General features: G+C 46.1%; 1 protein-coding gene across 1 annotated transcript in view; it reads left to right on the plus strand.

Annotated features, from left to right (window-relative positions):
* SLC22A18 (solute carrier family 22 member 18) overlaps positions 1-27711 on the plus strand; it is a 61515-nt gene that overhangs the window by 18936 nt on the left and 14868 nt on the right. The window contains exons 5-7 of the mRNA XM_032984964.2: positions 18132-18247; positions 18729-18839; positions 24118-24218. Coding sequence (XP_032840855.2) covers positions 18132-18247; positions 18729-18839; positions 24118-24218 — 328 coding nt within the window. The remainder of the gene's footprint in view (positions 1-18131; positions 18248-18728; positions 18840-24117; positions 24219-27711) is intronic.

Consider the following 27711-nt stretch of genomic DNA (forward strand, 5'->3'; position numbering starts at 1 on the left):
GATGTGCTGGGCCTTGGAAGCTTTAACTTGCTGCACTACTTGAGGTTTCTGAAGCACTGTTGGTGAGGGCCCCTGGAGAAGTTCCCCCAAGGCAGGCCCTTGGGAAGGGACATGCAGATGCCTGGACTGGGAATAGGGAACAGGAAATCAGATGCACCTTAGGGCAAAATTTGCTATCCAGATTCCAATCCAGCTAGGAACAGAAAGTGCTGCTGTTCCCAAAGCACTGGGCTGGACCGGGATTACTCCAACAAGCCCCCAAAGGGGACACAAAGTCATCCGGTGGGGAATGAAAGAAGGCACAATATTAGCTTTCGGGTGCTCATGCCATGGGGGAACCTCCAGCAACTCTCTTTGGGACCAGCACAGCTCCTAATCACCCAGCAAGCAGTGACTTTGTCGTTGAACTTTATGTTGGCGTTGATTCCTGCTTGGCTGCTGAGTGTTGGTTATATGCCATAAGTGTTACGAGCTGTAAGGGCTGGGAAATCTCAGCTCTGGAAAAAGGCCCAGAAGGATGAAGACAGCAGGTACTTTTGTCCAGGCTTGCGTCAAAACCCTTCATGGAGGAAGAGGAGACAACTTATGCTATCATTTACCCCACTTACCTTTTCCCCTTGCGTAATCATGCCTCTCTACCAAAAAAAAAAAGTCGGGGCTTTTGCTAGAAACCTGTGGTTAGCTGGATCCAGCGTGAAGTGGCATGACTGTTCGTGCTGCGCTGTGTGCTCCTGCTAATGGTATCAAATCAAGCAGGAAATTATTTTTGGAGCAGCGAAGCATGTTGAAACCCAGCAGAAGGCAGCTGTTTGCGTAACCGGAGTTGTGGGAGAGCTGCCTCCCTTGTTGCCAAGCGCTTAACTTCCTATACTGGTGAGAAACGGTTTCCCCGCTCCCGGCAGCGTGAGCAAATCCCCTTAGGCTTGGGAGGCTGGGCTTGGTCCAGCATCCATCATTCCTGTAGCGCCTGCTTCACCGCTCTGAAAGTCCCTGGACGCTTTTCTGCAGGGATCTAAACTACCCGATTCTGACTCCTTAGATCACCGCTCAGTCCTCTCCTTAAAAACAAATGCCCTGCAAAATAAAGGGTTTTGTCTAGAGTTTCAAATGCATTTTGGTTAACTCTCAGCAGAAGGCTGTATCTGGCAAACGGCCCATGCTGGAAGTGAAACATTAGTTCTGCCTCGGTCTGAGCATCTGCACTGTGTTTTTATACCCTGGCTGGGTTTCCAGCACCGGTTCGGTGCCCCGGCGGTACCGGCAGTGCTTGGGCTGCCTTCACAAGGATGTGTCCTGGCACACAGCTCCTCTGGCTGCACTTTAGCATCTCCTTTTCCATTTGGCTCGTTCAGCAGCTCCCAAGTATCTAACAAGGACTTTTTTTTTTTTTTTTTTTTTTGGAGGGGGGGAGGATGTGGTGGTGTCTTGGCATGCTGCTTCTTGTTTACTCTCTGGTAATACTGCTTCTACCTTTTCTTTCTGCTCCATCGCCTCTCGGAGGTGGCTCCAGCTGTACGTTGATGGATCTCCTATGCAAACAGGTTTCTGACCCTGGGCTTTTCTTGGCTCTTGTACCCTCATACCAGAGCAGAAATAAATCCCTTCAGTCCTACAGTGAAACGTTGTGCCCCATAAAATAGCATCGTTAATGTGGGTCATAAGATTGCCTTGGCCAGAAAGAATGAGAGGAAGCCATGGCTGCAGAGACAGCAGTTGACCTGGTGTAGATGGGGCTGAAATCCCTGCCCCCCAAATGTGATGCTTCTGCACAGAAGGGAAGGACAAAGCCAGAATGGAGAGGTTTTGAAAGCCGCCATGGGGGTATAAAGCCTTTTTTGTTTGCGGACTTATTATGTCATCCCTCGGTCATGTAAAAGTCTCCCCAGAAGAAAGAGTTTTTAACATTACTGCCTTGTTCTGGAAAAGTCCCTCCCTGATTATTCATGACCACTGACGCCTTCAGCCATGTGTCCCTTTCCTAAGGGCTGTAGGGTGTAAAGAAATTCCCTGACGCAGTGAAAGGCAGGAATAAATCCAGTGCATCCGAACTGAGTCAGTCTGAAGCATTTGTGGCTTTCCAGTTGGGTTAATTAAGTTCTCATGCAGCCTGACTATGGTTAGAAAAGGTGTCTGTCCTGCGCTGCGTTGAAGTTTCTTACCGTTACACAAACGTACACTGGCAATGAGACCCCAGAGCTAGGGTGATGAGCAGGGCAATTTCTGCACTTTATAAAAGTCTTGGTGAAGTAGATGAAAAGTTAATTTTTAAAAAATCTGTTGTTTCACTTTATAGTAACCTTTCAACATAAGCTCTTGATGGTTTTTGGGTGGTTTGGTAATAGATGATGGAGCCTTTCATTTCTGCCCGTCCCATCCCTGTCTAGGATTGCAGCTGTCAAATATTTCACTGTCTAGGGCTGTTCAGTGTCTCATGTTTTTAGTTCCCCTTGACACTTAATTGCTCCCTGTGGCATCCTTACGCCCCGTGCCTTCAGTTTTGCTTCATTTGGTTTGGGAGGGAGACAGGATGGGCTGGGAGCACCTTCGGAGACCTCCCAGGTCCATTCCCACAGTGCTCCCTGCCCTGCCTTTCAGCTCTATTTTTTTTTATTTGTAGTGCTACTGTTGGCCTATGTTTTTTGTGCCCAAATTAGAGGGTTGAAGAAAAGCAGTGGCAACCCCCTGTTTGGTGGCTGCTTTAACTGGTCCCTCACACTTTGCTCCAAAGCCATCCTATGGTCTACAGTGCTTCAACCCTCATTTCTTGGGATCTTAACTGAAGCATTTATTGAGTTGTACCCAAAAGGGAATTGCATTTCCTGACAATAAAATACTGTCCATCCCATAAAATGAAGTTAATGTATGAGCCTTAGAGGCTCATATTCCTGCTATGCAAAGGAAGGAAGCAGCTGCAGAGTTTGAGGAGCACTATACTAAATTAATCTGTTTGAAACCACTAAAGTAAGTCCTATTTCCTCAGATGAATGCCATAGTTATGTCGCAAGCAGTGCCTCTATTTCTCTGCTGATATTTTACTGAAGGGTAGTTGTAGGGAAGAGTTTAATTTCTTTTGTCGCCTTATCTCTGGGAACCACTTCAGTTCCGTTTGTGACGTTCCTGTGAAGCCTAAGACTAAAAAGGGGTTTATTGTCTCTTTGAACTGCCTTTTGCTCTGAGGAATGAGGATATAATTGTAACATAGGAAGGACAAACTGAACATGTCCAGGCTTGTCCTGCCTGCTCTTTCCCTGTTTCTTTTCTTTTTCTTTTTTCTTTTTTTTTTTTTTTTTCCCCTTGCAGCTAGCACTCATGATTGGGATTTTCCAACCGATAAAGTCTTGGCTAGCCTAGGGGCTAATATGCTCTTAGCTAAACAAGCTCTCTGGACGGCTGGATGAGCGGTTTCTTTTGATGCCAGTCAAAACCAGAGTTCACCACTATTTGTGTTTGCCACCAGAGCACCAGTCTCTTGCTGTTCGTGTCTGCAGGATGATCGCAGAGGGAGTCTAGGGCAGATGGCTTTCATATTCCCTCTGGGATAATTTTTTCCACATGTTTAGTGATCTTTCAGTACCCTCTTCTCTTTTTCAGTCATGTTTAGATTTTATGAGAAATAGGTCTGTGGAAGAAATTAAAGGCAAATATTAACCAGACTTAAAGCAACACAAAAAGAACATCCCTAAAGCCTTCAAATCCCATGGTGTTTTGCTGTTAGGATATCTCATTTATTAGTGTAGTTAAAATACAGGGGTTTGTTGGCTGTATCTGTAAATACAATAAGTTGTGCTTAGTTTATGTCATGTAGTAAAAACATTGCCTTTGTCTGAGGCCAGTTTAACTACTAGCCTTGATCTGAAGCAGGGATTAAAGGAAAAGATAGTTGGTACTAAACTCATACCATCTTTATTCCTCAACTGCTGCTATCTGATAACTTACTAAAGAGCAGTGAATGAATCTCAAGTCCTCTCCTGCATCTTATCCATATCTCTGCTTTATGGCTGAGCTCTTTGTGCTGGGCTCTTCCATTTTGATAGGGATTGGCAGCCATCGCATCTACACCGTTGATGTTGGGCCTGATCCTGTAAAAAACTGTCAGCTCTTCCTGACTTCGCATCTTTTCCATGATGGCCCCGACTGACCTTTTACAAACCCTTTTTCCATGATGCCCCCAGTGCAGCTGGGATTGCAGTGTTTCTCGCTAATTCCTCAGGCTCATTTTACTTGGACCCTGTGGTTTTTACTCAGTCCTTCCTCAGAGAAGTTTCCACTGACTCAAATTTGTGCTTTAATTGAGTCAGGGCTTCAGGATGCATCCCTGGGGCGAAGCCTGTTTCTAGGGCAGCTGGTTCCTGTGGGGCTGGGCTAGCTGACACCAGTGTGTGATGGCAAGGCTCCTCAGGAGGAATTCTTGAAAGAGTAATAGGGATGTCACACACTTCCAAAATCTACATATGTGTGCTTCTCCCATCAATGGTGTTGTAATACGCAGTGCTGGTGTTGTGTTGTCAGGGTGCTGCATGACACAGCAAGTTGCATCAGTGGTGTGACTGGGGCATCAGAAAGGCTTTTGGGGATCCAGGAAAAAGAAAGAGGAGAGGAAAAGTGTGGTCCACTGGTCTGAGCACTTAAATTTCCATGTGAGAGACCTGATTTTTAAGGCTTTTTTTTTTCCACCATGATCTTTATGGGACATTGTGAGGGCACTTGGGTTTTCTGTGCCTCATTTCCCTGTGAGTACATATGGGTTGTTTGTACCACTGTGACCCACAGAGATGTTATGAAGATAAACTGTGAGATCTGAAGTGTGAGTTTTTTCAGCTGCTACTGCATTAGGTCTGTCTATGTGAGAAAGGAAAACTATATGAGGACTGATGTGGACCCAGGTCTGGAGATCCTGAAACTTTGGACAGTCCAGTATTTCCCTGGTGCTTTACAGAGTTATGTCCAACAGGCTTAGCAGGACTTTGAAGTCCATGTTTTAATGTTTTTGCCCTGCTGAAAATAAAATTGAAGTGAAAAGAAAACACAAGATTCTTTTTCGTTGTGCACTGGAAAGAGAAAAAATAACAACCTGCTAGTCAAAAGGTAAATAATTTCCTCATCAACCAGTTTGTCTGTGTGGACATCTTTGGCTCACTGAAACCAGCCAGCTTCTGAGAGGCTCCAGGATATCACAAGCGCCAGTCTAAAATCATCATTGCTGCCGACCACTAAAGAACATGGCCCATTGCTGCCTTGAGTTACCTGGTTGTAGCATCTAAAATACAGGTGTTTCCTAAGATGTCCTGCCAAAGAAGTGTGTGGCCTCCGGCTCTTGCAACACCAGATGGCTTGAAATGTAAATTTTCCAGGTACAGCAAACCCCAAGCGTGCAGTGGGCCAGCGCTTTGCTCATTGGAGCTACAGAAATGTATAATCGGAGGTTTCCAACCTCCTCTGCAGGCAGCTGGCGGCTCACACACCGCTCACCCCTCCTTGTTTCCAGCTGCTAATTTACAATTAAGCGCAACTAAAAATACAGTAAACACTCTGCTCACAGTTTTCTGTACAAGTCCATCAGCAGGTAGCTCGCAGTTGCCGTCATTTGGTGGTGAATGGAGCAGGCTTCTGCCCTAAGCGTGTGGCTGGGTGGGGAGGCTGCCCGTGAGGCTGTCTAAGATGTGGTTCCCACCGAGCGCTCCCGTAAATACCAGTTCAGCACAACGCAGCTGATACTAACTGGCATCCCTGTAGGTGGTCTCAGTAGTGGGGCCAAGATGAAACATGGTGCAAAGAAGGAACAAAGCGCTTTTTCCCCCTAAGGGGAGCGCCTCCAACTGAGAGCAAAGGTGTGTTAGGCAGAGCTCGAAATGCAGCCGCTGCACCAGGTCTGCAGGTAAAGGATGTTCTCGTGCAGGGCTTTGGCAATGCTGGGATCCACTGAAAGATGCAAGATGCGTAGAAGATCCTGCAATTATATTTGGCTGGTATGAAGTACCTTAAATGTGTTTTCAATTTGTTGCTCCGAAAAGTGCAAGCAACTTCAGTTAATATTGAATGTGCTTTTTAACCCAGGTAAGTTATTTTCTACTATGCTAAACAAAGTAGTTGAAAATACATCGTTCAGTGCAAAGTTTCTTTGCCGTTCCTTAGCTAGTGTTTGTCTTACAACCTGTGTAGGGGAGAAAACTACGACAATTTGCAAATATGTAACACAGAACCAACCTCCTTTCTGAATATCTTTACTGTGCAGAAACCATTGTCATTGTGGGATAAGGGAAACAGAATACTTAGTTGGAGGAGTTCAGTAAATATAGTAACAGTGAGACCACTCCTGGTTTGAGCATACGAAGCCTGCCCAAGCAAGCAGACTGTGCACCTTTAATTAATTGTTTTGCCCATTATTGAAATGGAGTGACTCACTCTTCTCATGCAGATGCCTCCTTCTGGGGTCAAACTCTCCATGAAATCAAATCAGCTGTGCCACAGCCCTCAGGCTCTGTCTTTGCTGGAGAAAGGGTTGTTTTCATGGGGGCTGTTGTGCAATTAAGAAGTTGGAGTGGGATGCTGGGAAGTCTTCCACCTGACGTGTGAAGTGTCTTATTTGTGACTTTTTTTTTTTAGGGTTCCAACATTGCTTCCCATACAAAATTAGCCCTAATGTGTCTTATTTCATTAAAAGGTCTTACTAGACAAAAGGCGCTGGAGCCCTTGATGCAGCATGACAAGATTTTTCACACCTCGAGGTAGGAGGTGTTGGCTGCCACTACTTGTTCCAAGGCAAGATCAGTCTGTGCCATAACTCTGGTAGGATGCTGCATTTACAGTTACTTACCTCAAGGTAAAGAAGTAACTTGTTTTGCCAGGGATTACATAGCTTAAAAATGTCATTCACATGAATGAGGTCCTGGTAAGAGATGAAATTTAAGTGTCAGACTTGGCTGGTCAATGGCTTCTCTATTTCCCTTGTTAGCCTTTGGGTGTGGGGTATGGAGGAAGCCCTTCTTTTTGCGTGACACCAGGATTGATCTCTTGGATCATCGCAGTAGCCTTACCAGTGCCCTGCTTGCAGAGGGGACTGGCAGAGGAAGAAACAGGAGTCCTTTGGTGGGCTGATGCTGGGACACCTCCAAGCACTGGCAAAATATGTCCTTGCCTGCGGCATCAGACTGTCTGCCCACAGTCCTGTCGTCTACTTGCCTGTGCCAGAGTGGCGAGAAGGCATGCTCATTGAGGAAAGCCAGAGCATCTGGTGTCTGTGTCTGTTTTTGGAAGGTGGGAGAGGTCTTCTTGGAAGTAGCAGTCACCGCCTGTCTCCTTAGTGCCAGCAAAGGCAGTGGTCCTGGCTCCCCAGAGCTCTCTTCGTGCTTTCTTTCCCAGCCAAATCCTACCCCTTCCCCTCACAGGAACTACCCGGCCCCCACCCCTCATCCTTGGGCAGCAGAATTCAGCTTTGCCCACGCATTGCTTTGAGCCAGATCTGAGTAAGCGAGTGCATCGCAATCATTGAGAGGTAACAACTCTGGCTGATGCCAAAGCTGCGGATCCTCCAAAGCCACTGCCGTGAGCCAAGACCTGACGTGCCGGGAGTGCAGCCCAGGTTACTATAGCAAATCCTCAACAGTTTCCTGCCCAGCTGAGTCTTTTGGAGTCTGAAGCATTGTAACCTCATAAAAGCTAGAAAAAGCTTGAACTCATTCAAAAATTATTTCACACCACCTACAGTACTCTATGAAGTCAGACATGCTGTAACATATGATTAACGATGCATTCGGTGGTGAGTCACCAGGTAGTCTAGCAAGTGCTGCTCACCTTCTAACCAGTCTGTGTGTGGGAGTCCTTACCCAGCAACACACCCAAACTGCGCGTTTTAATAATTTACCACATTCTGAGCTTGGAAGAACAGTTTTTGTTGCTTAATTAAAAAAATAATAAAAGAATTGCTTAAAGGCTTTGCCACCCATTGGGGAACAAACCTCCACCATGAAGAAGAAGAAGAAGGTGTGGGCGACCCCAAAAACTATTACTACTTTGTATGGTTGTAGTATCCAAGAAAAAGACTGGGAAATATCCATGTTTGAGAGACGGGGGATTGCATCTTTGTGTTATATTAAACAGTCACTCCATAAGATACATGAACATTTCTTGGACTGAAATGTAGCATTACCCTTGCCCAGCTGAGTGTCCTAAGTGCAAAGTGAGAGTTGTGGTTACTCTTATTTATTATCTGGAATGTTTAAGCATAGTGGGAAAAAAAGCAGCATTTTCCAGGGAATGAGCAAAAATGAGCCTGTCTGGTTTGTGAGATGGTGGTGGGAAACATGGTTTTGATTTCTGCTGTAGAGGAGGATATTGCAGTTGTGTCTCATCATGATCTGGTATCCTTTCTCCAAAAAAATCATAGTAAGAAGCCTAGAGAAGAGAAAGAGTGAGACAAACTTGCATAACGCTTTACTGATTACTTTTCCAGCCTCCAACTATTTACAGCTCAGGGGATTTCCTGATATAAATGAATGTAGTTCATGACTCTCTAGTAACCTTCGATGGATCATTCTTCCAAGTGCTTGTCCAGTCTCTCCTTGTACCCATCTAAACCTTTTGCTTCTGCAATGTGAGTAGTAACAAACTCCACCAACCTTCATCGTGCTGTGGGAAGAATTAGGACTTTCTTTTCGTTTTGAACCACTGACAGCCTCGTTTGGTGCTTCACAGTTCTTGTGGTGGAAATGACTGTGTCAATCCCTCACAAACCAACCTGTGGACCTTTATTAGATGTCCCTTGGACATTGCCTGCCTGGGGTGAAGGCTCTCAGACTCCTCAGGAATAAAACCGGCTGCCACAAATTGTCCTTGTTGCCATCCTCTGAGCCTGTTCCATTTCTTAGATACCTTTTTGAGAGGAGGGGACCAGGGTTGCATGCACTGTTCAAAATATTGGTGAACGAGGAGTTTATACAATGGCTTAATGAGGTTCTCTTTGTTCGCTTGTTGTTTCTTTCATGGTAATCCCTGGTGTTTGATTAGCTGAGCGCTGAGCTGATAGTTCTGTGGAATCATCTATGGTAGTCCAAAGGTCTCACTCCTGAGTAATAATAAGCAGTTCAGAAACCATAATTTCATATGTGAATTTAAGACTTCTTTTCTGTGCATGCATCACGCTAAATCTCATCTGTACTGACTTTCAGCTGCCATGTTATTGCCCAATCCCTCAGCCCTGTAAGGGCCATATGCAACTCCCCACTGACTGCTCTTTTCCCCAATACTCTCTTAGCTGCATATCCTCAGCAAACTTTCTTACCTCACTGCTGCTCCAGATTGTTCACAGATAGATCGAACAGCACATGTCCCAGCTCACCAGTGGGATGCTTCTGTTGTGAGAACTGACCGCTTACACCTACTTTCTGATGCCTATCTTGACCTGCCCCAGCTCATCCAGTATTAGCGCTGTTGGGATCAGAGCCAGATGTTGCAAGCCCCCTTTCAGGGAGTGCAGCTCATACCTGGTCCTTGTCTAGACTCCTCCATCTCTAGACGTATGAGGTGATACCATGGAGCATGAGCAAGCAATGACTTAGCCAGCCAGCTGGCTAAAGTCTTTTGGGGAGTGCAGCTTATTCCCCCATTTGTTATAAATGCATGTAAATGTGCAGGTGTTCAGTGCACCGAGATGCCAGTGGGACTGTCTACACAGAGCAATAGGGAAAAGCAATAATCATGCATATAAGTGCAAGCTTTGAATTAGCAGAGTGCAGTATTTTGAAATAGGATGTTCTACCATAAAAGAGCACATGAGAATAAATGGTACTCGAAATTAGTGGTGGATTATGGGCAAAGCATTCAAATCCGCCCACGTCTTATTGAAGCGTAACTGATATGCCTCTTCCGGCAATTAGACGAGTTCCTTGGAGGAGCGCTGCGCTGGATCAGGCAGCAGGACGGGCAGGCTGCTCCAGCTGCCTGGGAATTAGCATCCTGCCACAAGCATCCCCTTCACACCCCGGCAGCGGGATCTGCCGTGCTCGAGCGGGGGCTGCAGCAGGAGCTGGATAGCTTGAGCTGCTTTCCGTTGCTGGGATTGTCTCTGCAGCAGGCGCTTTGTGGGGGGGACAGATAACTTCCTTGCTGCGGAGTCCCTGATGGACAGCCAGCTTTATCTGCTCTCACAGAGCACCGCTTACATAGGGAGTTTTGCCAAAGGAGGATTTTCCCTGTGGAAGAAGCCTGTGGTTTTTTTCAACACCCTGAACTGACCTAAAGTGTTTTTTTCTGCAAGGTTCCGTGTCAAGTCCCAGCAGCAGCCCTCCTTGTGCTGGGTCGGTGACACACACAGGAGAGAATGTCCCTTAAGGAAGTTAAGCCACAGTTAGCGCCGATGACTTTGGGGATGGCTGTGAGCTCCTGGCCTTGTCCCATGCCTGGTGTCCCCAGCACACAGCAGCTCTGACGTGCCTCTGCCACTGCACTCCTGGCTCTTTGCTCCGCCAATGCACCAGTGACAATCTTTAGCATCCCTCCCTTGCCCAGTTCTGATGGAAACGGGTGATGCAGGATGCCCATACCCCCCTTCCTCTTTTTTTCCTTTCCCACCACCCGAATTTTCCAGATGTGGCTGCCACTAGAAATAAGAAGTTGAATAAGCACTTGTCTGCGTGTGACTCATTCTTGCCCTGTGAGGGGCTCTGCAGAGGGTGCGGACACAAAGTCTCGCCACCTCCTTGGACAGCCTGCAATGATGTCAAATTCACTGGAGTGAAAAAGAGCCCCCTGCTCCCCCTGAAGCAGCAGCAGCCAACTTCTGCTGCTCCTCATCTAAAACATATGTGGCAAAAAGGACACCCCGCTCATGGTTTCCAGTTTCATCAGGGCAGTGAACTCTCTCCTTTTCCTGTCGATGTATGGGTGGGAGTGGTTACCCACTCAGGTTTTACACTCTATCTCTACAGGCTCCCAGGTAGATAATGGGAAAATTGCAACTGAAGGAGTCCCACTGAGGGGCTACAATGAAATACAGGTGATTTATCCCAGGCAATTTGTCCTACCTCCTGTGAAGTACCTTCTACCTGACCAAGAGGAAGCAGGTGAGAAAGGGAATCTTTCTCTGGCACATGTCCCTCAAAAGCTGCGTTTGTTCCCACTTGGGTTTTAAGACTCCTTCAGCTGGCGTTAACCTGCACTCCCTGCTTCATACACTGTTTTCACATGAGCATTTGCTTGGACAGGAGAGCCAGGGGGAGAGACTCATTCCATGCTTATTCAGGCCTTGGTGTGATATTTTTTCCATGAAGACAGGGAGTAAGAACTGCGGAAAGGAAGGTTTGGGTTTTTTTTTGTTTTCCTCTCAAGGGCATGGATGATGTGATGGGTGGTACTGGCTGCCCTTCACCAGCGGGAAGCCTGCTGAGCATGGAGATGTCTGGGCTTATTTGTGTTATTGTGCCATTTCTTGCCCTGGGCGGTGGAAGCTGGACTATCTCTGTACATTTGCATGAATGTCCTAGGAAATGTGTGAAATTTTTTCAGGCTCAATAAATCTATTTGTGGTTGAGGCTTTTGTGGTTTTGTTTCTTTAAGAAGCTTTGGTGAAATTTTGTGCTTGTTTTTTTTTGTCTGTAGGAGGAATCTGAACAACATAGACCAGACCACGATGGGTCAAAGAGGAAGTACATTCAGCAAGCACTGTCAAAGCAGTAAAACAAAGTTCCTTGAACAAAACCATCACTGATTTGCAATCAGTTGTGCCCTAAGTTTGTGTATCCCTAAGTTATCAGGAACACAGCGGCCACTGCTCACTTTCTTACAGACCCAAAGCTGTTTGCTGGAGAGCATGTTTGGTGTCATGGTTTCACCTGAACCTTTCTTTTTCACCTTATTTTTTTGCTTTTCTTTTCTTTTTAACTCACCGGCTGTTTTTCACCCATAGCTGCCCCTCTAAGGGTGTGAGTGGATGAGTGGATAGTGTGGCCGGACTGCAATCAAAGAAATATTTTGAGAGTCCTTTCAGAGCTCTTTAAGGAATCTGGGCTAGCTATGAATGCCGGCTTTATGCAGCGCTGTTTTGATGTAGGAGTGAGTCACTAAAAAACAATTTGTGCTCTCTCCATGTTCAACTTTGACTTTATTAAGAAAAAGAGAAAGAAAACAAACACAATCCCATTCACTGCTGAACTACACATTGATCCTTTAATCCTCAGGGAATCATTGGGAACTGCTTCCTCCTCGAAAGAATCGCTGTATTGACGCAACATTTAATTGTGCAATTACACACGTGCGTTTTTCTCCTGGGCTTTGCAGAGCAGGGCTCTGTGGCTGGAATGCTAATCAGAACTCAACTGATACCATCTCAAGGCACACACGGCCTGAATGCAGCCTCCTGCCTGGCAGCCACCCCTGGGTGCCTTCATGGGTCTGTCCCAGCCTTTTTAGGCAGGAAACCAAAGATGGAAATCACAGCCCAGCAAGGTCAGAGTAAGGACTGGGATTTGGGCTGGAGCCCGGAACTGTATCCCGTGTTCCTTGGTGGAAGTGGGAGGCTCCGGCGCCCATCTGCCCCCGGCACTGCCTGGGGGATGTAGCTGGCAGGTATCAGCAGGGACTGTTCAAATGCCCTTGTCTGCGAGCTGAAAATATTGCCTGCCCTGCAAACACATGGTCAGTGGCCTCTCTCCTGCTCTGTGCCACTGCCTGATCTCTGCATGGTGCTCACGCCTTTGTGGGATTGTGTTTTTTGTGGAAGTTTTGCTGAAAGCATTGCTTTGAAGCTACTGGGAAATGCTGTGCATATGTGTTTGTACATTTATATGTATGTGTATACACCCACACATACTTGTTTGGCCAGGCCCTGCTTTCCAAGAGCTGCATTTGCTGTAAACTTCACCAGATTTTTCTAATGCTTCACATGTGCCACCTCTGACTTCAGGGGCATGTGACACTTAGGGCAGAGCTGCAAAAAAAAATCACTTCTAGGAGTTGGGGAGCCTCTGGGAGCCCTTGCTGTCACCTGTGCTACTGCGCCACGTCTTAGTTCAGAAACTGAACCCTGATTGCACTCGTTTGCCTTATACTAATTGACCCTGATAGGAGCAGGTTGTGAAGTAAAGTAGAGCGTGTCCTCGCTTGGCCTCACCCGGGAAGCCTGGTGCAGGTCGGGATTTACAGTTACCTGCAGGTAAATACAGAGGCTGGTTAAGCGTTAGATGGGAAGAAATGCAACCCTCCTCCAGCTGGCTTTGAATGTTAATATATTCTTTGAGTTTAATCTGTTTACCATGACATTACTATTAACAGTTTCATCATCAATTCTGCTTTCCCACCAGCATTAAAGATGGAGTTTCCAGATGGGCAATCCTAGCTGTCAGCCTTGTACCTGGTCACATCATTGGTCCCACAGTGAGTGTGTCCTGGGCTGGCCATCCCACTTTTTGAAACCCTTTAAAACTCTTTTAATGGATGCTTTTAATGCATCCACCACACTTGACTAATGGCCTTAGGAAAATGAAAAGGAGAGGCTTTCGTTATGTCGTTAAGCAGTGTTTGGCTGATGTTATGGGCTCCGGGCCTCCAGGTTCTTCTGCTCATTCTTTCTTATTTCTCTGAAAGCTTTAAGCTGGGGCAAGCTGCGGCTGCTCCCGTTGGCAAAAACTAGCAAAAACTAGTCCTCCTCTGGGTTCATGTGTTTGCTCCCTCCAGCCGATCGCTTTGTACCTTCCTGACAGCAGGACCTTGGGGCACGTCAGTCCTGTGCAGGACAGGGCGATGAGTTAAGTTCCTCCCTCTCACAGCAAGGCTGAAAACACACAAAGACTGGGCATCTGTGATCTTAGCTGACACCCTGAGAGGAGCTTTGCCTAGCAGAAAACCCCAGGGGAGAGAAAGGAAGATGGCTGGCAGAAGTTAGCAAGGGACTCTCTCTGCAGATGCAAGAGAAGCAAATGAGTTATAAGTAGCATGCTGAATTACACAGATAAAGTTACCCAAGTTATTTTGACCATAAAGCCCAGGACAGTAAAGGCTCTTAACCTCTATTAATCAGCAAGAAGCTGGAAGAGGCCACACAATGATGTCAGCTGCTGAAGCTGCTGCGCCCTTTTGCTCCCTTTAATTTAATTGTATTAGTCCTGCCCGCGTCCTTTGTTCTTCTGCCCTGCTCAGGAAATCTGCTGCTGGATTTGGCACGGCTCGCTCTGGCTCCACATGGCTGGTTTGTGGACAGCCGGGAGGGACGAGAGCAAGGGCAGGAAGGGAAGAAGATGGGAAAAGGTCCCACAGGAGCAACCTGATTAATGTGCCTCATTTGTCTTAATAATGCCGCCACATCCCTTCCTAGAGAAACTTCCTCCTAAGTCAAACAGGCAAAATTGAATGCAGAAGGACTCCCACTGATATCGACAGAGAAGAGATTTCATGTTTGAATCTTAAAAAAAATAAAGATGAGTGCCCACGAGCCAAGTCAAGCAGGAGCTGCCAACCCAGCGATCCTTCCTACCCCAGCCTCTAGATCTGCTGAGGGGTCAGGGTGTCTCGCCTTTAGCTTAGCTGTTCTGGTTTGTACCACTTGCTCATAATCAGACCAGTAAGAAATAAGAACAACAGCTTAGCCCCAGGTCCTCCACTTGCTTAGCATGCAGAAAAGAGTCCAGCAAGAGTGTTAACCCCCAGCTGTTTTCTCTGCTGGGGGCAAGATCACTGCCATACCCCTAGTTAAAGCGCTGTTCCTGGGGGCTGTTGTGGGGTGCAAGCCCTCCCTTGCCCTCCTGCTTCTTGCTGGACTCCTCCAGACTGCCGCTGCCTCCTTCCCACCCACCTCCACAGGGCTGCGGGTCCCTCCCAGCAGCATCGAAGGGTGTGGGTAGAGTTTTCCCCATGGAGCAGCTCTAGAGGAGGATCCAGCAGCACCACTGCAAGTTCACCAGTTTCCCCAGCAAATACATTGGCCTCTGGTCTCCTGTCAGCATCGTTGCAAGAATATTGTCAACTCAACCCACTGGCATTTATCTTCCTTGCTGCCAGAAATAATGATTCAGCACATGTACGCTGGTTTTAGCATTTATGTCCCTTTATATGATGGTGTAAATATTTTTGCGCCTTCCTACAATAGGAAAAGACATTGTGTGCAGCCCCTTGCCTACCCAAGCCCCAGAGCAATCCTCATGGGGGGTTCTGAGGTGATGATGTGTCAGGAAAGCTGCTCTGCGCAGCTGCTTTGTAAGACAGTTGCCTTTCCCTTCAGGAGTGGGAGGATGCATCCCATTGATGCCATACTGGTGGGGTGACACTCGAGGTGTCATCATGTGTAATTCATGGGTTGCAATGGAAACATCATAAAGGAAGAAATGAAAATACATCAGAAAAAAATTAATGACCTGCTGTGTTGCTATAGCATTTTTATGACCCTTGGTTTCACTTCAGCTTTCTTAAACGAGCAAACAAACAAGTGCAAGGGGTGGTTTCGTGGACACAGATGTGTTACGTCCAGTTCCAGAGTTCGTCCCTGCCAAAGGATGAGATAGGGGAGCAGCTAACCCGAGGGTGTACCTTCAGCACCTTTCCATCAAGGAATGATAATGCTTAATATTTGGAAAAAGACTAAGCACTTACCGAAAGCCGTAGTTAAGCAAAGGGATTTTCAGATGATTTTGAACACTTCAGGCTTGGCTGGGAAACACAGTTTTGAGCTCCATATTTTACTGGATTTCTCTGACTTCAGAGTCCAGCCATACAAAATGCCACCAATCCATTACAGCAAGCCCAGGTTTTCCCAAATATGTAAAATGTCAAGGTTCTCCTCTCCCTTTCACAGCAATGAATTATCAGTCGTATGCTTGCAGTGAAGTAGTGCATCGTTTGCTTACTAGCTGTATAGGGGGATCCTTCCCTTATTGCTTGCTGTAATTCGTCTTGAATTTGAAGAGTAAAACATATTTACATTGGCCTGTGGGATTCTGGAAAACCCCAGGAAAAAAATAACAGTGGAAAGGAAGTTTTTGGTCCAGTAAAAATTGTTGATAATTGAAATGATGCAGTTTTTTCATATCAGAATGACAGCTTGAAATATAAAAACTCCAGAAAGCATTGTTATCTGCAGCTATTTATTTTGATTATTTTATGCTTTCCATTTTGTTAGCAAATTTACTTTATGTTGCAATACGATGTAGAAAGTCTGGACTTCTTGGATAAAAATCTGGGTCCACAAAGTTGATTTCAGTAGTTTGGGAACTGCTTGGCAGATAATTTTAAATCAGAAAGTGGCAATCTGCTGTGCTAAAAATAAAAAATAACGATCCAGTAAATGACTAATTTTGTGGTCCGGGGTAATTAGCGGAACAGCTTGGCAGATGGAAGGCAGCAGGTCTAAATTACTGCACTAAGTCCATTTGCAGGAAGATATTATCTGACTTTGTTGTTATTAATAATAATTAATGAGAATTAAAATATTCAGCTGGGATTTTTGCTGTTGCTATTAGTGGGAATATGTGTGTGTGTGTATATATATATATATGTATGTATTTGCTCTTTGATGCTTTTCTCGGTTGTTTGCATCTCAAGCCTTGACTGTCTTGCTCTGGGACTTTAATAATACTGCAGAAATTATTCAGACCACACCTTTGTCTAGCACAGAGGAAACCTGAGGCTTTTACAATTAGTGCTGCTGGTTAATCCATGAAAAACATACACCACGGTCTGACAAGGCAAGCAGCAGTGAGAAGTCAGGCAATAAGCAGTCCTTTATCAGCAGGCTCACAGGGAGCATCGATGGCAGCTTGCAGCTCGCGTTTGTATCTTGTTTTTGCAGCACAGGTTGCTGGGGGCACAGGGATGATGTGGTCGCCTCTGGGTCTGCATCGATCCGCACGGCTCCAAAGCACTCTCTGGTGAAATCCAGGCTTTACTTTGCTGAAGTCCAAGGTGCTTAAATTTTGGTGCCCCCAAGACACCATGATGGTCATTTAGTCTTGTGCCCTCCGTGACACCAGCCTTTGGTGTTCCTGCTGGGCATTCCCACCCCAAACCTGTGTCCTGCAGTAGGTTTTAAGCACATGTTTTATGAAACCCTTTGGCTAACAGGGTTCCCATGACAGGGGAGACTTTTAATGAGCTGGTTGAGTGGATAATTGCTCTCACTGTTAAAAACAAAACATGCTTCTCCCTTTGTTTTCAGCTTGACTCTCCTGAGTTTCAGTCTTCCAGCCCTGGACTTTGCTCCACCTGTGTTTGGCAGAGTTAAAGCCCTTCAGAGTCTGAAATCTTCCCACATGCCCTTAAAGACTAGGAGTCATCATTTCCTAATCTTCTCTTTTAAGAGGACAGCAATAATTGAGGACTTATTATTGACTCTATTGACTTTTACGTGGTTTGTGTGTGGGTTTTTTAGATAAGCTGTAATAGTTCCTTTTTATCATTGTACAACTACAGTTAATAATTGCTGTTCGCTGTGTCTACGTCTAAGCATGTGCCCCCACTTCTGCGAAAGATCCAACGTTTGGGGCTCTGATGGACAGTCAAAGGGGTGTTGATTTGGTTTTGGGCACCTTTGGAGAAAAGTAGGTGCATCAATCAAAGTGCTGTTTACTCACCTCCTCAGAAGGTTTTGTAAATCATGTTTGTTATATTTAGCAGCTCCTTTTCAAGTGGTATTGTATCTCCGGTGGTTTCAGTTCTGGTTGTAGGCTGGGCTGTATTCTACCATCCTTAATCATCTTGAGTAATTTCTTCACTTTCCTTAACTCCATTTGATTTTGCTGAGAAATTTCAGGGAGTGAGATGATGCTTAGATGAATGAAATTGGAGATTAGATGGGGGATTAAATTAATTTTAACAAGCAGATGCTGTGCTTTCTGTGGGAAGATTTTTAAGCTTCATTACACCAAGAGGGGCTCTTTTCTCCTGATACTTACAGATTTAAAAGCATTGCATTATACCCTATTATTAACACAAACAATAAACTATCTTGATGGCAATAGCCATCTTTCGGTGAAATTTCAAACCGTGGTCATATCCAAAGACTCCATGAAAGGATGTGAGCTGTTTTATAACCCTATGTACTGCGACTTCAAGGGGATTGTTCCTCATCCAAGTGCCCAGGCCTTTGCAGGATGGAGGTATTAATGTATTGTTTATTATATTTACCCACTTACCTCTATTTTTTCTGTTTGCAGCGTTTTTGTTCCTACGTATGTCGGGCTGGTGGGAAGTCTCATAAATACCGTGATAGCAGTGGTTTGGATCCCTTTGCAAGCTAAACCAAAGTCAGACCATCATGTGATGGAGCACAGTAAGTATTTACTGTTTCTGATAAATAGCACGTGAATAGGGATGGTAGATTGACATGCTGTAATGACTGCTAAAGGACTTGGGTTTGCATTTAAAGGCAAAAAGGTGCCAAACTAGAAATGCTGACACTGCAATGCCTAAGATGTGGTTGTGAAATAGTATTATTCCCAACCTGTTGACCACTCTGCCGTGCAGGCTTCCAGCCTAGTGCTTGCCGTGCATCTCAGGAAAGGTTAGTGTGGAGCCCTCGCCAGGGGTTAGTTTGGCCCAGCGTGGGAGGCAATCCCGCTGTCTCACGGGGGTCCTCTGCCTGTGGATCTGGCACCAGCGCCCGACCTCCTGCCATCGGCAGACTGTTGGTCCTCTGAGACCCTCCTTTTTGGAAAGGTGGTGGGGAACCTGAGCCGGCAGTCTCGGAGTGTCTTGCTTCCTGCCTCTAACCTGCATAAATAGAGTATTAATCAATATGTCATCTTCTGTAGGTCCATCACAGTCTGGCTGCGTGTTTAGCATCAGAGAAATCCTACGCTTGATGAAGTTTCCGGGAGTAATGGAAGTTTTCATAGTCAAGGTCTTTGCTGGACTTCCCATAGGTAAATCTCACCCATTACTCCTGATTGCTGATGTATTTAAAATAACATGACACACACTGTAGACCAGACTTGTCTCAAGTTACTGAAAGCACGTTGTGTTTGATCACGGAGCAGTGAGGATTCAGCTCCTAACTTGATCCTGGATGCTTTCAAATGCTCTCAGCTACATAGAGTCAAACCCCTGGGACTTAATGTAAAACAGACTACTTGTCACAGGCTGCTTCTGCAACTTTTGGCAAATCACTTAATCTCTCTACTTCATCCCCCTGGCTGTAAATGTTTTTTCCTCTAGTCTGTCATTTCCATTTAGTCTGTAACCTCCTCAGAACAGAGGGAAATCATTTACACTGTGCCAGAAACACTGAGGTCCTTCCTGATTTTACTTAATGATTTTACGGGGTATGTGTACCCTAGCCTTTTTCCCAACAACTAAAAGCTATTGCTGTGGGTGCTCTGTCAGCTGCATGCAGCGGAGCCGCAGCATGTTTCTTCCCTTGCACATTGATGGTGATACTTGTTCTTCTCTTCTTTATGTATTCCGCTCAGTTTTTTGTGTCGTGGTAGGAACACTCTGCTACCTCAAACCCACCCCAAACCTGCCTGTTTCCCTGCTCCCTCTGAGTCAGTCGCTGTCCTGGCATGGTCCATGTCTCCCAGTTTGCCTGGTTATACATTTTCTTGGCCACAATTTAATAATTTAATTTTGCCTACCCTCTAGCTTATTTCCCCACCCGCTCTTCTAGAGACAAGCCAGTATGTCAGCCTTGTTAGTGGTGGTGTAAGGACAGAGTGACGTTCTCTGCCCTTCCACACACAGAGCTCTTTTCTCAGTCAAACCTAAAAATGCAGTTTCTCTGGATGATGGTTTCAAGGATTGAATTTTGTGCACATCAAAACACATGCACATCATGCATCTGAACACACCAAGGCACTTCCCCTCCAAACAGGGATCCTAAGAGAGGACTCAAGGCACCCTAACTTTTATACTTTGCATCTTTTTCCAATTCATCTGCATCTGGAGAAGCCCTTGAAGTTTAAATAACATGAAACATAATTTACAAATTAAATTGTAATTTGTAAACTGTAAATTCAGTTTACAAATGAAAATAGATTTGGCTGTGGAGAGTGGCTGAATCGGAAGAGGATGGCATTTCTGGGCTTGGCCAGATTCATCTGTTATTCCTTGCTAAGGCTCTGGAAGAACAAGTCCGACTGGAGCTGAGAGTAACATTCAGGAAAGTAAAGGATTTCTGAGCTTTTTTTTTTTTTCCTTTTTTCTTTTTGTGTGTAGTTGGCACTGGCTGAGATCAGCAATGTCAGTTGGTCCTACCCCCACCACTGGAGACAAGATACAGTCTCGATGGACTGCTGGCTTGCCCTAATAGTGCACTTTTTTGGTTCTTATGAAACCAAACTTTTAAAACTGTATTTTAAAAAGTGGTTATAAAATGACAGCATTTCACAGAATGAGACAGTCAAGTGATGTTTTAAGAGGGTTTTCTTTGCTGATTCTGGCTCATTTCTCAGCTTAAAGTAGCATTCATTTCTCTGTTTAAAAATGCCTGAGACCGCATCCATATGCAATCTGCATGGTAATTTCCTGTGCACTCTCCTTTTTCCAAAGGCCAGGCGAGATGCACTTTGTTTTAGTCATCTCTGCTGAAATGCAGATTCCTCCCTCTTGTCGAAGATGTTCACCTTTTCCCATGCACAGCAAAAATGCACACTCAATGAAAATAAACATCTCCTGCCCCAAAATGCAAGGGAACTTCTAGGCAAAGAGGATGGAGACTGTGATTTAAGGCAGGACATGGGCTAATAGTCTGTCACTGAAATGGCTGGGGGTGTTTCTGTAAGCGTAGGAGTGGCTTCACGTGAGGCGCTCCTGCTACAAGCACAGAGCTTGCACTACAGTGAGAAGTGATTAAAATCCTAGCGACTTCTCTTTGCAGGCCTCTCTTCACTTCAGGTGACTGACCATACGATGGCAGCTGACAGGGGCTTTGGCCATTACCTACGCCTCTGCAGCTCACCGCTGGAGTCGGAGCTCCTCATGAGCTCATTTACCTTTCATCTCCAGGCTGCAACTGTATAATTAATTAGATCGCCTAAATTACAGACCATTCTCTATTTACCTTGTAAACAAGTTTGTGATATACACAGAAGAAACCCTTCTGTTCCTTATAGATCTCATTGTTGTCTAAAATTAGCTTGTTTGAGACCGAAAGAGCCTCCCCAGGAGGGCTGTAGGGCTGGGATCCTCCTCCCTGTGTTGCATAAAAGCGCGGGCTCTGTGCCTCTTGTGGGAGGGTAACTACCAGGGGATGGACGGGCAGCAGACTGCTCCAGCACGGCTGAATCAACCGACTTGGGAAAAGAGAGACTCATTGCATTGTGGTAGATAAGAAACAGAAAAGAAAACACGGGGATAAAAATGTCAAACCATGCCTCTTACTGACCAGAAATCACCACGGCCTTGAAAATACTGATAAATAGCTGCTTGTATGAATCCTTGGCTGTCTAATCCCTTTGGAAAGCCCAGTTTTAATACGATTGCTTTAGCACCTGCTTCCCATTTTTAAAAGGACTTTCTTTCACGTGTAGAACAGGATTTTGCAGTGAGCCCTGGGGCTCTGCATCCCATCCCGTTTGCAGTCCAGCGTAGGAGGGCTGAGATGGGCTCCCAGAGGCCGTGCTCACCTTCTCACACCGGCTCTCGGTAAGGGTCGCTGAGCTGGCCCTCCAAAGCCACAGGCTGCTTTTAGAAATGTCATGTCTTATTTTTTGAAAATACAGCTTGCCCTCCTGTGTCTCCTTGGTGCTTTTCCTCATCTTTATCACATTTCACAAACCATTTGCCTGCCTTCTGCTGCATAACCCTAGCTACTCATCCCACTGGTGCCAGGTTTTCTAAGGAGTTCACCCCTTATTTAGACCCCCTCAAGAAGAGGTAAGGTTTGTGAGGATGATTTTTGCCAATTTCCATTTTTTTTCCTGTTGAAAACCCGAGCCTTGCAGTGTGGATTGAGGTTTATCTGGGCAGCTCCTGTGTGGGCTTTTGGTCCACAGTAAGGCCTGGGAACACACCACACCAGTGAGGGTACATTGCTGACCTGCAGCCTACCCAGACAGGACCTGCTGAGATCTTTGTAAGAAGTGCTTGTTCCCGTGTGCATCTGGAGCTTGACTTGTGGGCTTCACCAAGAAATGTGTTGCCAGTGGGAGAGACCCTCTTAATTGTTGAAAGAAGGGGGGGCAAGGGGGTCTCCCTTGTCCCGGTCGCTTTAGGTGACCATGCAGGTACAGGGGGTGACACCCAACTAAAGAAGAGACCATCTCCAGGTCAGGCGTCCGGTGTGTAATGCTAATTAAAGAACACAGCCTATCCCCCTGCTCTGAAAGAAATCAGCTAGTTTGCAGGAGAAAAATCCAAATCTGCCTTAACTCGATGAGGGACTTCAAAGGGGAGAGGAGCTGTAGAAGCTGGCGTGTGGTACCAGGAAGAAGTGTCAGGTATGTAGGAAGGTCGAGCCCCTCCTAGGTGGTACCTGCAACAGGGTAGCAGGATGAAGGGTGAGCTCCCGCTTCAATCTAATCTTTCTGCAAGTGAAACAAAGTGTGGTTTTTCTTTCATTTTTTCACGCGTGCCTTTTATAAACACGTGCAACTCTGTTGCTTGGTTTGGGTGTTGTGCGTAAATACTGTTATTTGCATGTTACCTTAAACTGGCTTGAGCTAAGAGCAATTTCAAAGTAACTGGATAACAATGGGGTGCTCTCCTTGGAGGGGTGTGGTGAAGCCATAAATCTTCATAAGCCCCAGCTCCTCGGCACCTTCTCCAAATATCCGGAGAGTAGCAGAGGAGGGTGCCCTTCCTGCCCCCATCCCTCTCCCCCAGTGCCATGGGGCCAGCTCCCCATTGCAGGGAGGTGGGGGGAGGAAGAGGTGTCTCCAGTGGGGTTCAGGAAGGCTTTATGGCAGGTCCCGGGGTGGGAGGGTGGTGGTCCCTCCAGGCAAAGGCTTGGGGTGCTTGGAGGGAGGTCCTCATTGCTGGTAGCGGTGCCGCTGGGCTGCTGGATGCAGCGGAGTCGCGCTGGTTTGTAAAGGTTCAAGGCCTCCATGGTGTTTTAGTCAGCAGTTTGGGATTGCTTTCCTCATGCTTCCAGGAAATGCCAGCAAATCTTTCCCATGCCGTGGGGTTAGTGACTCATTTTGCCAGGCCACAAGCTCTCTTTTCAGTCCTCACACGTTGCCTCCTGGGCTCTGTTTTCTTCAGGAAGAAGAGGACCGCAGCTCCCTATTTACCCAGTCTTTGTACCTCAGAGGATCCTACCAGGAAGGGCAGGACCCCTTTAGGGTGATGCTTTAGGGTGACCTTTAGGTCATTTGCTCTCTTCTCCTCTCCCCGGCAAGATCAGTGCTCTCCAACAGGCATGTTGTGGAGTTGTTCACACGCAGAGAGCCCCAGTTTCCTACTGTCTTGGTCTGTCTGAGATGCACAAGACACTAGGGGAGGCAGCAGCATCCTAGACCACACCACTCTCTCAGAGCAATGTTTTATCGTAATATTTTTAATTTGATGGCTCTTTGACTGCAATGGGAGCGTGTGTACGCATGTCTGTATTTGTGTATGTGTGGTAGTGGGGGAAACTCACGCTACTGTATTTTCACCTCCGATTAAGTGAGTGGGCATTTTCCCTTATGCTTTACAGAAATTGCCTTAATTGAAAAGCAGCCTGTGCTGTTTCTGTCCGTTCTTTCCTGACTGTTTGTGTCGACACAGCTATCAGTCCACGCAAGAGATATTTCACGTGTCACCGACGTCATTGCCAAGGTGTGCAGTGAAACCACTGTATTTAGGCTGATGTCACTGGGTTGTACCCCATGGTGGAAATCTGAAGTCAGGCAAAAGGAGTAAGGAATCCAATCAGATTATTTTTATGGTTACAGTCTTGTCTGAACAAATGTTTTCTCACTGTCTTAATGGTTAGTCTGGCTTCAGTGATACAAATATTTACCAGTTTATAATAAACAGCTGAATCTACAGCCTACATAGTCACATTACTTAAAGATGAAAGTAAGGGGGATAAAAAAGTTAACATTTAAGGATTAAATTACTACACTGACTTTGAATATGATTTTGCTCATGTTTATATCCAGTCCTGACAACCCCAGGGAGAGCTATTGACTCATACTGGGGGTGATTGGGAGCAGGGTCTGAGCCACTATATGCAGTGCAAGTATATTGATGTAAGTTTTTCGTTAACCCTCCCTCTAGGTTTGTTCCTGATTATGTTTTCTATCATCTCTATGGATTTCTTTGGCTTGGAAGCAGTGGAGTCTGGATACCTGATGTCATATTTTGGTGTCCTTCAAATGGTAAGTGAAGTGGAAGTCCCCCTCTTGCCACACTGCTGTTTAACTTGCCACCTTTTTGGCACATGTTCTTCCAAATCCAAGTATAATACTGACAGGCAAATCCTAGCTCTGCCATGCAGCACATGGCTTCAAAAAATAGAAGTGACTCCAAATTTACTCTGTTTCTTGAAATGAGAAGGAATCAGCAAGAAGTGTCCTGAAAGCTTTCTTCCCCTTGTCCCTCTTTAAGCCGTGGAGCTAAAATTTTCTTGGACTGATATATTGTCCTGGTTTTGAGTAAAAAAACTTACATTGAAGCTAAAGTGGCTTGACTAAGGTTTATCCTGGTACAGGTTAGCTAATTTACCTTCAGTTAGAAGCACCCTGTAAATTTCTGTAAGTAGGTGATATTACTGGCATTTTCACATATCCCATCAGTGTGGAGGAAGGACTTGTTTGCACAGCAAGCATGTACTTTTGGAAAAAAACAAAACAAAACAACACAACAAAAAGGTGGGCAGTGGAACCTGGTTAGGAGACTACTAAAATGGGTAAAAGGGAAAAGTCAGCTGAATTAGGCAGCAGCCGGCCAAAAAAATAAGGTGTTGTGTGATAGCAGAATGTTCTTTTTGGAGGAAGAGGCTAATAATGTTGCAGGAGGAGCAACAGATGGTTATAAGCAAGCCTCAAGGTAGGAATGCAAATTAAGCAATATCCTGAAGGAGGGTGGTCTTTTTTATTAAATCCACCTTCACTTCCTGGGCATTGCCGCAGAGTTCCTGTAGGGTCTGGAGGAGCTTCTCATCTGGGAAATGGCAGCTTTACTTCCTTCTCTTGTGATTTGGATTTGGCATGGTGTTGCCAGTCGCTTGGGCTCTTCCCTGGTCTCACCAAATCTGGGCACCTTGGCAGAGCGGCTGACGAGCGTGGCCGTACATCAGCAGGCGGAGTCATGTTGCCAGATGGAGCTTGGACGTTGCTGTTAGGTCCGGGATATCTGTCTTCAGCACACTGCTGTTATGTCTGTGATATCTGTCTGCCTTCACTGCTACTGTTTCCCAGGTTAGTTTGGTTGAAACTACTGTAGATAAGGTTACCTGCACTGTCGTGCCAATGCACCTTACATATAGATACAGCCCTGGAAGAGATAGGAATTATAGCAATCGCTCTGCTTCCTAACAAATAACCAGATGTCAGCGCTAACCAGGGACCAGACCCTTCCCATAGTCACAGGGTTTCATCCCACGGAGGCCAATCATACCTATTACCACACTCTAACCCAGCAGTGGCCTACAGGCTCAGGTGCAGCATCTACTTTGCCTCGGGACATTTGACACAGAAACTAGATTTTGTCAGCCAGGAAGTTTTCTTTCACCTACCCGTGCAGTTTCTGTCCGTGTCGCTACACATATTCTACAGCGCACGACTCTGGACATCAGAAATATAGGAGTGAATGGATCATAGGGTACAAAATTCTCTGCTTCATGATGGCACATTGGGGTTTGCTGTCAGAACACCAAAAAGGAAAGGGGCAAAAATTGCTTTATTTTTTTAAAAAAGCCCAGGATACTTGATTCCTGGTGGCAGCAAAGCCATCTCACCTGAGAGCTCACAAAACACTGCTTTCTGCTTTGTCACTTGTTCTTTCTATTTTATCACTGGCAGTTCCAAGCTCTGCTCTGGTGTATGCAGGATCAGATCCTCAACTGGTCCAAATGATACTCTCACCACGTGGCTTTTAAATTATTGTAAAACATTAGAATTTGTGCCTTTACCTTCAGATCAGGTCTCTGTGTAGAACCACCCAAAGATATCTCTCGCAGACAGTGACTGGGTTAACATTTTACAGCTGCTTTCTACTGGGGTTCCTCCAGTGGAAGAGGCACGCAGGGAATGCAGCCTGTGCCAGCTCTGTCCTGCCGAGCCCCAGAGCTGCTTGTGTGCCTCCGTGTTGCCTAAACTGGCATTTCAGATGCATTTGTTTCTGCTGTACAGTGAATTGATACTGCTGGAGATATAAATGCAGATTAAGGTGCAAGCAAATTCCACCAGTCTGGATGGGTGAATGGTGATTAATATCTGCTGACTGGCTTCCCCACTTCACTGAGTAAATTATAGTTTTATTCATAAGGAATATAATGTCCTTTTCAATGAATTCCATCAACCAAATCCTCAGCTTTGATTTCTCATTCCTTAGTTTGCCTTTCCATACAACACTGTGTGGGTTTTTCCGTTCTCCTGGACTTGCTCCGAGCCCTTGTGTTAGAGGAAATGTGTGTCCCCCATTTGCATCTCTCCCTGGGCCTGAAAATGGGTTGTACGTAAGGGCTTTTATAGATGGGAGTGGACACCACATAAATGAGGGAGAAAATAAGAATTGAACCATGTCCTGTTTACTTTAACCCTCCCTGTAGGCGTTGAGCACGGTGCCCGGGCAGTCGCACAGCTGATGCGCCCAGCGCCGCGTCCCAGGGTCTCGCCCGCTCCCAGCACACGTTGCATGCACCGAGCCGCTTCGGGGATGCACAGGGAACAGCAAGCGAGGGCCCAAAGGTCACACGCTGACAAAAACATTGCCTGGTCTGCCAATTCCTGGCCATTTTTAGTAATGTTATTTCTTTGTGTTATTGTGTTTTATGGTTTGTTTTTGTTTTTTTTTTTTTTTTTTAATGAAATCGTCTCAAAACAAACACCTTCCTCTTGCACAGAAGGTGATGTCGCAGCCCCCTTTCCCGGCCTGATCAGCAACCCCAGGATGACTCGAATAGTGATGGTCTCTTCATGCTTTCCTCTCCCACCCCAAGGATATCATGCTCCAATTGCTTAACCTAATTTTTCGTCTTCTCAGGCTCATTTAACCTACTGTGGTGAGAAGTGGCCAATGCACTGCAGACATCTTTGTTTCTCACCTCCCCTCCCATTCAAGCCAGCTGCAGAGCACCTAAAGAGGAGATTTGGAATGGTTTTGGGTCAGTCCACCTAATTTTAAGTAGGCAACCCAAGTACTTTGTCATTGGTATCTCAAACTGCAAATTTCGTGAGAAGATCTACACAGAAACACCGACCCCATGGGAGGTGAGGCATTTGCCTCATTTGCAGATGGAGGATGTTAATTAGCCACCCTGCTAATTCAGACAGCCCTCCTGAGGGGTCCCATCCAGAGCTCCTCAGCCTCACCTCATCATGCTTGGTCCCATCTTATCACTTTATGACCCTGCAGGACCTCAATATTTAGGGGGTGCCCCATGTCCAGCCTGAGAGGATTCCTATGGGTTTGGAAGGTGAATTCGGGGCTGGTTTTTGGAGCCTGGGAGCCTCACAGGCTTTGGCTGGCTGCTCCCCAGAGCACTCGTCTTGGTTGCTCCCTGGATGAGCATCAGCTCTGGCCACATGGGAATGGTTGCTAGCAGTGAAGTGGTCCAGCTGGTGCTGGTGGTGGGTTTTGTCCTCACAATGCCATGCGTGTAGCACCAATGACCACCGCTCATGGCATGGGGCAACCTTGGCACCCTCT

This window comes from Tyto alba, unplaced genomic scaffold (genome assembly GCF_018691265.1).
Source record: "Tyto alba isolate M040663 unplaced genomic scaffold, T.alba_DEE_v4.0 Super-Scaffold_8, whole genome shotgun sequence".
NCBI classification, from domain to species: Eukaryota; Metazoa; Chordata; class Aves; order Strigiformes; family Tytonidae; genus Tyto; species Tyto alba.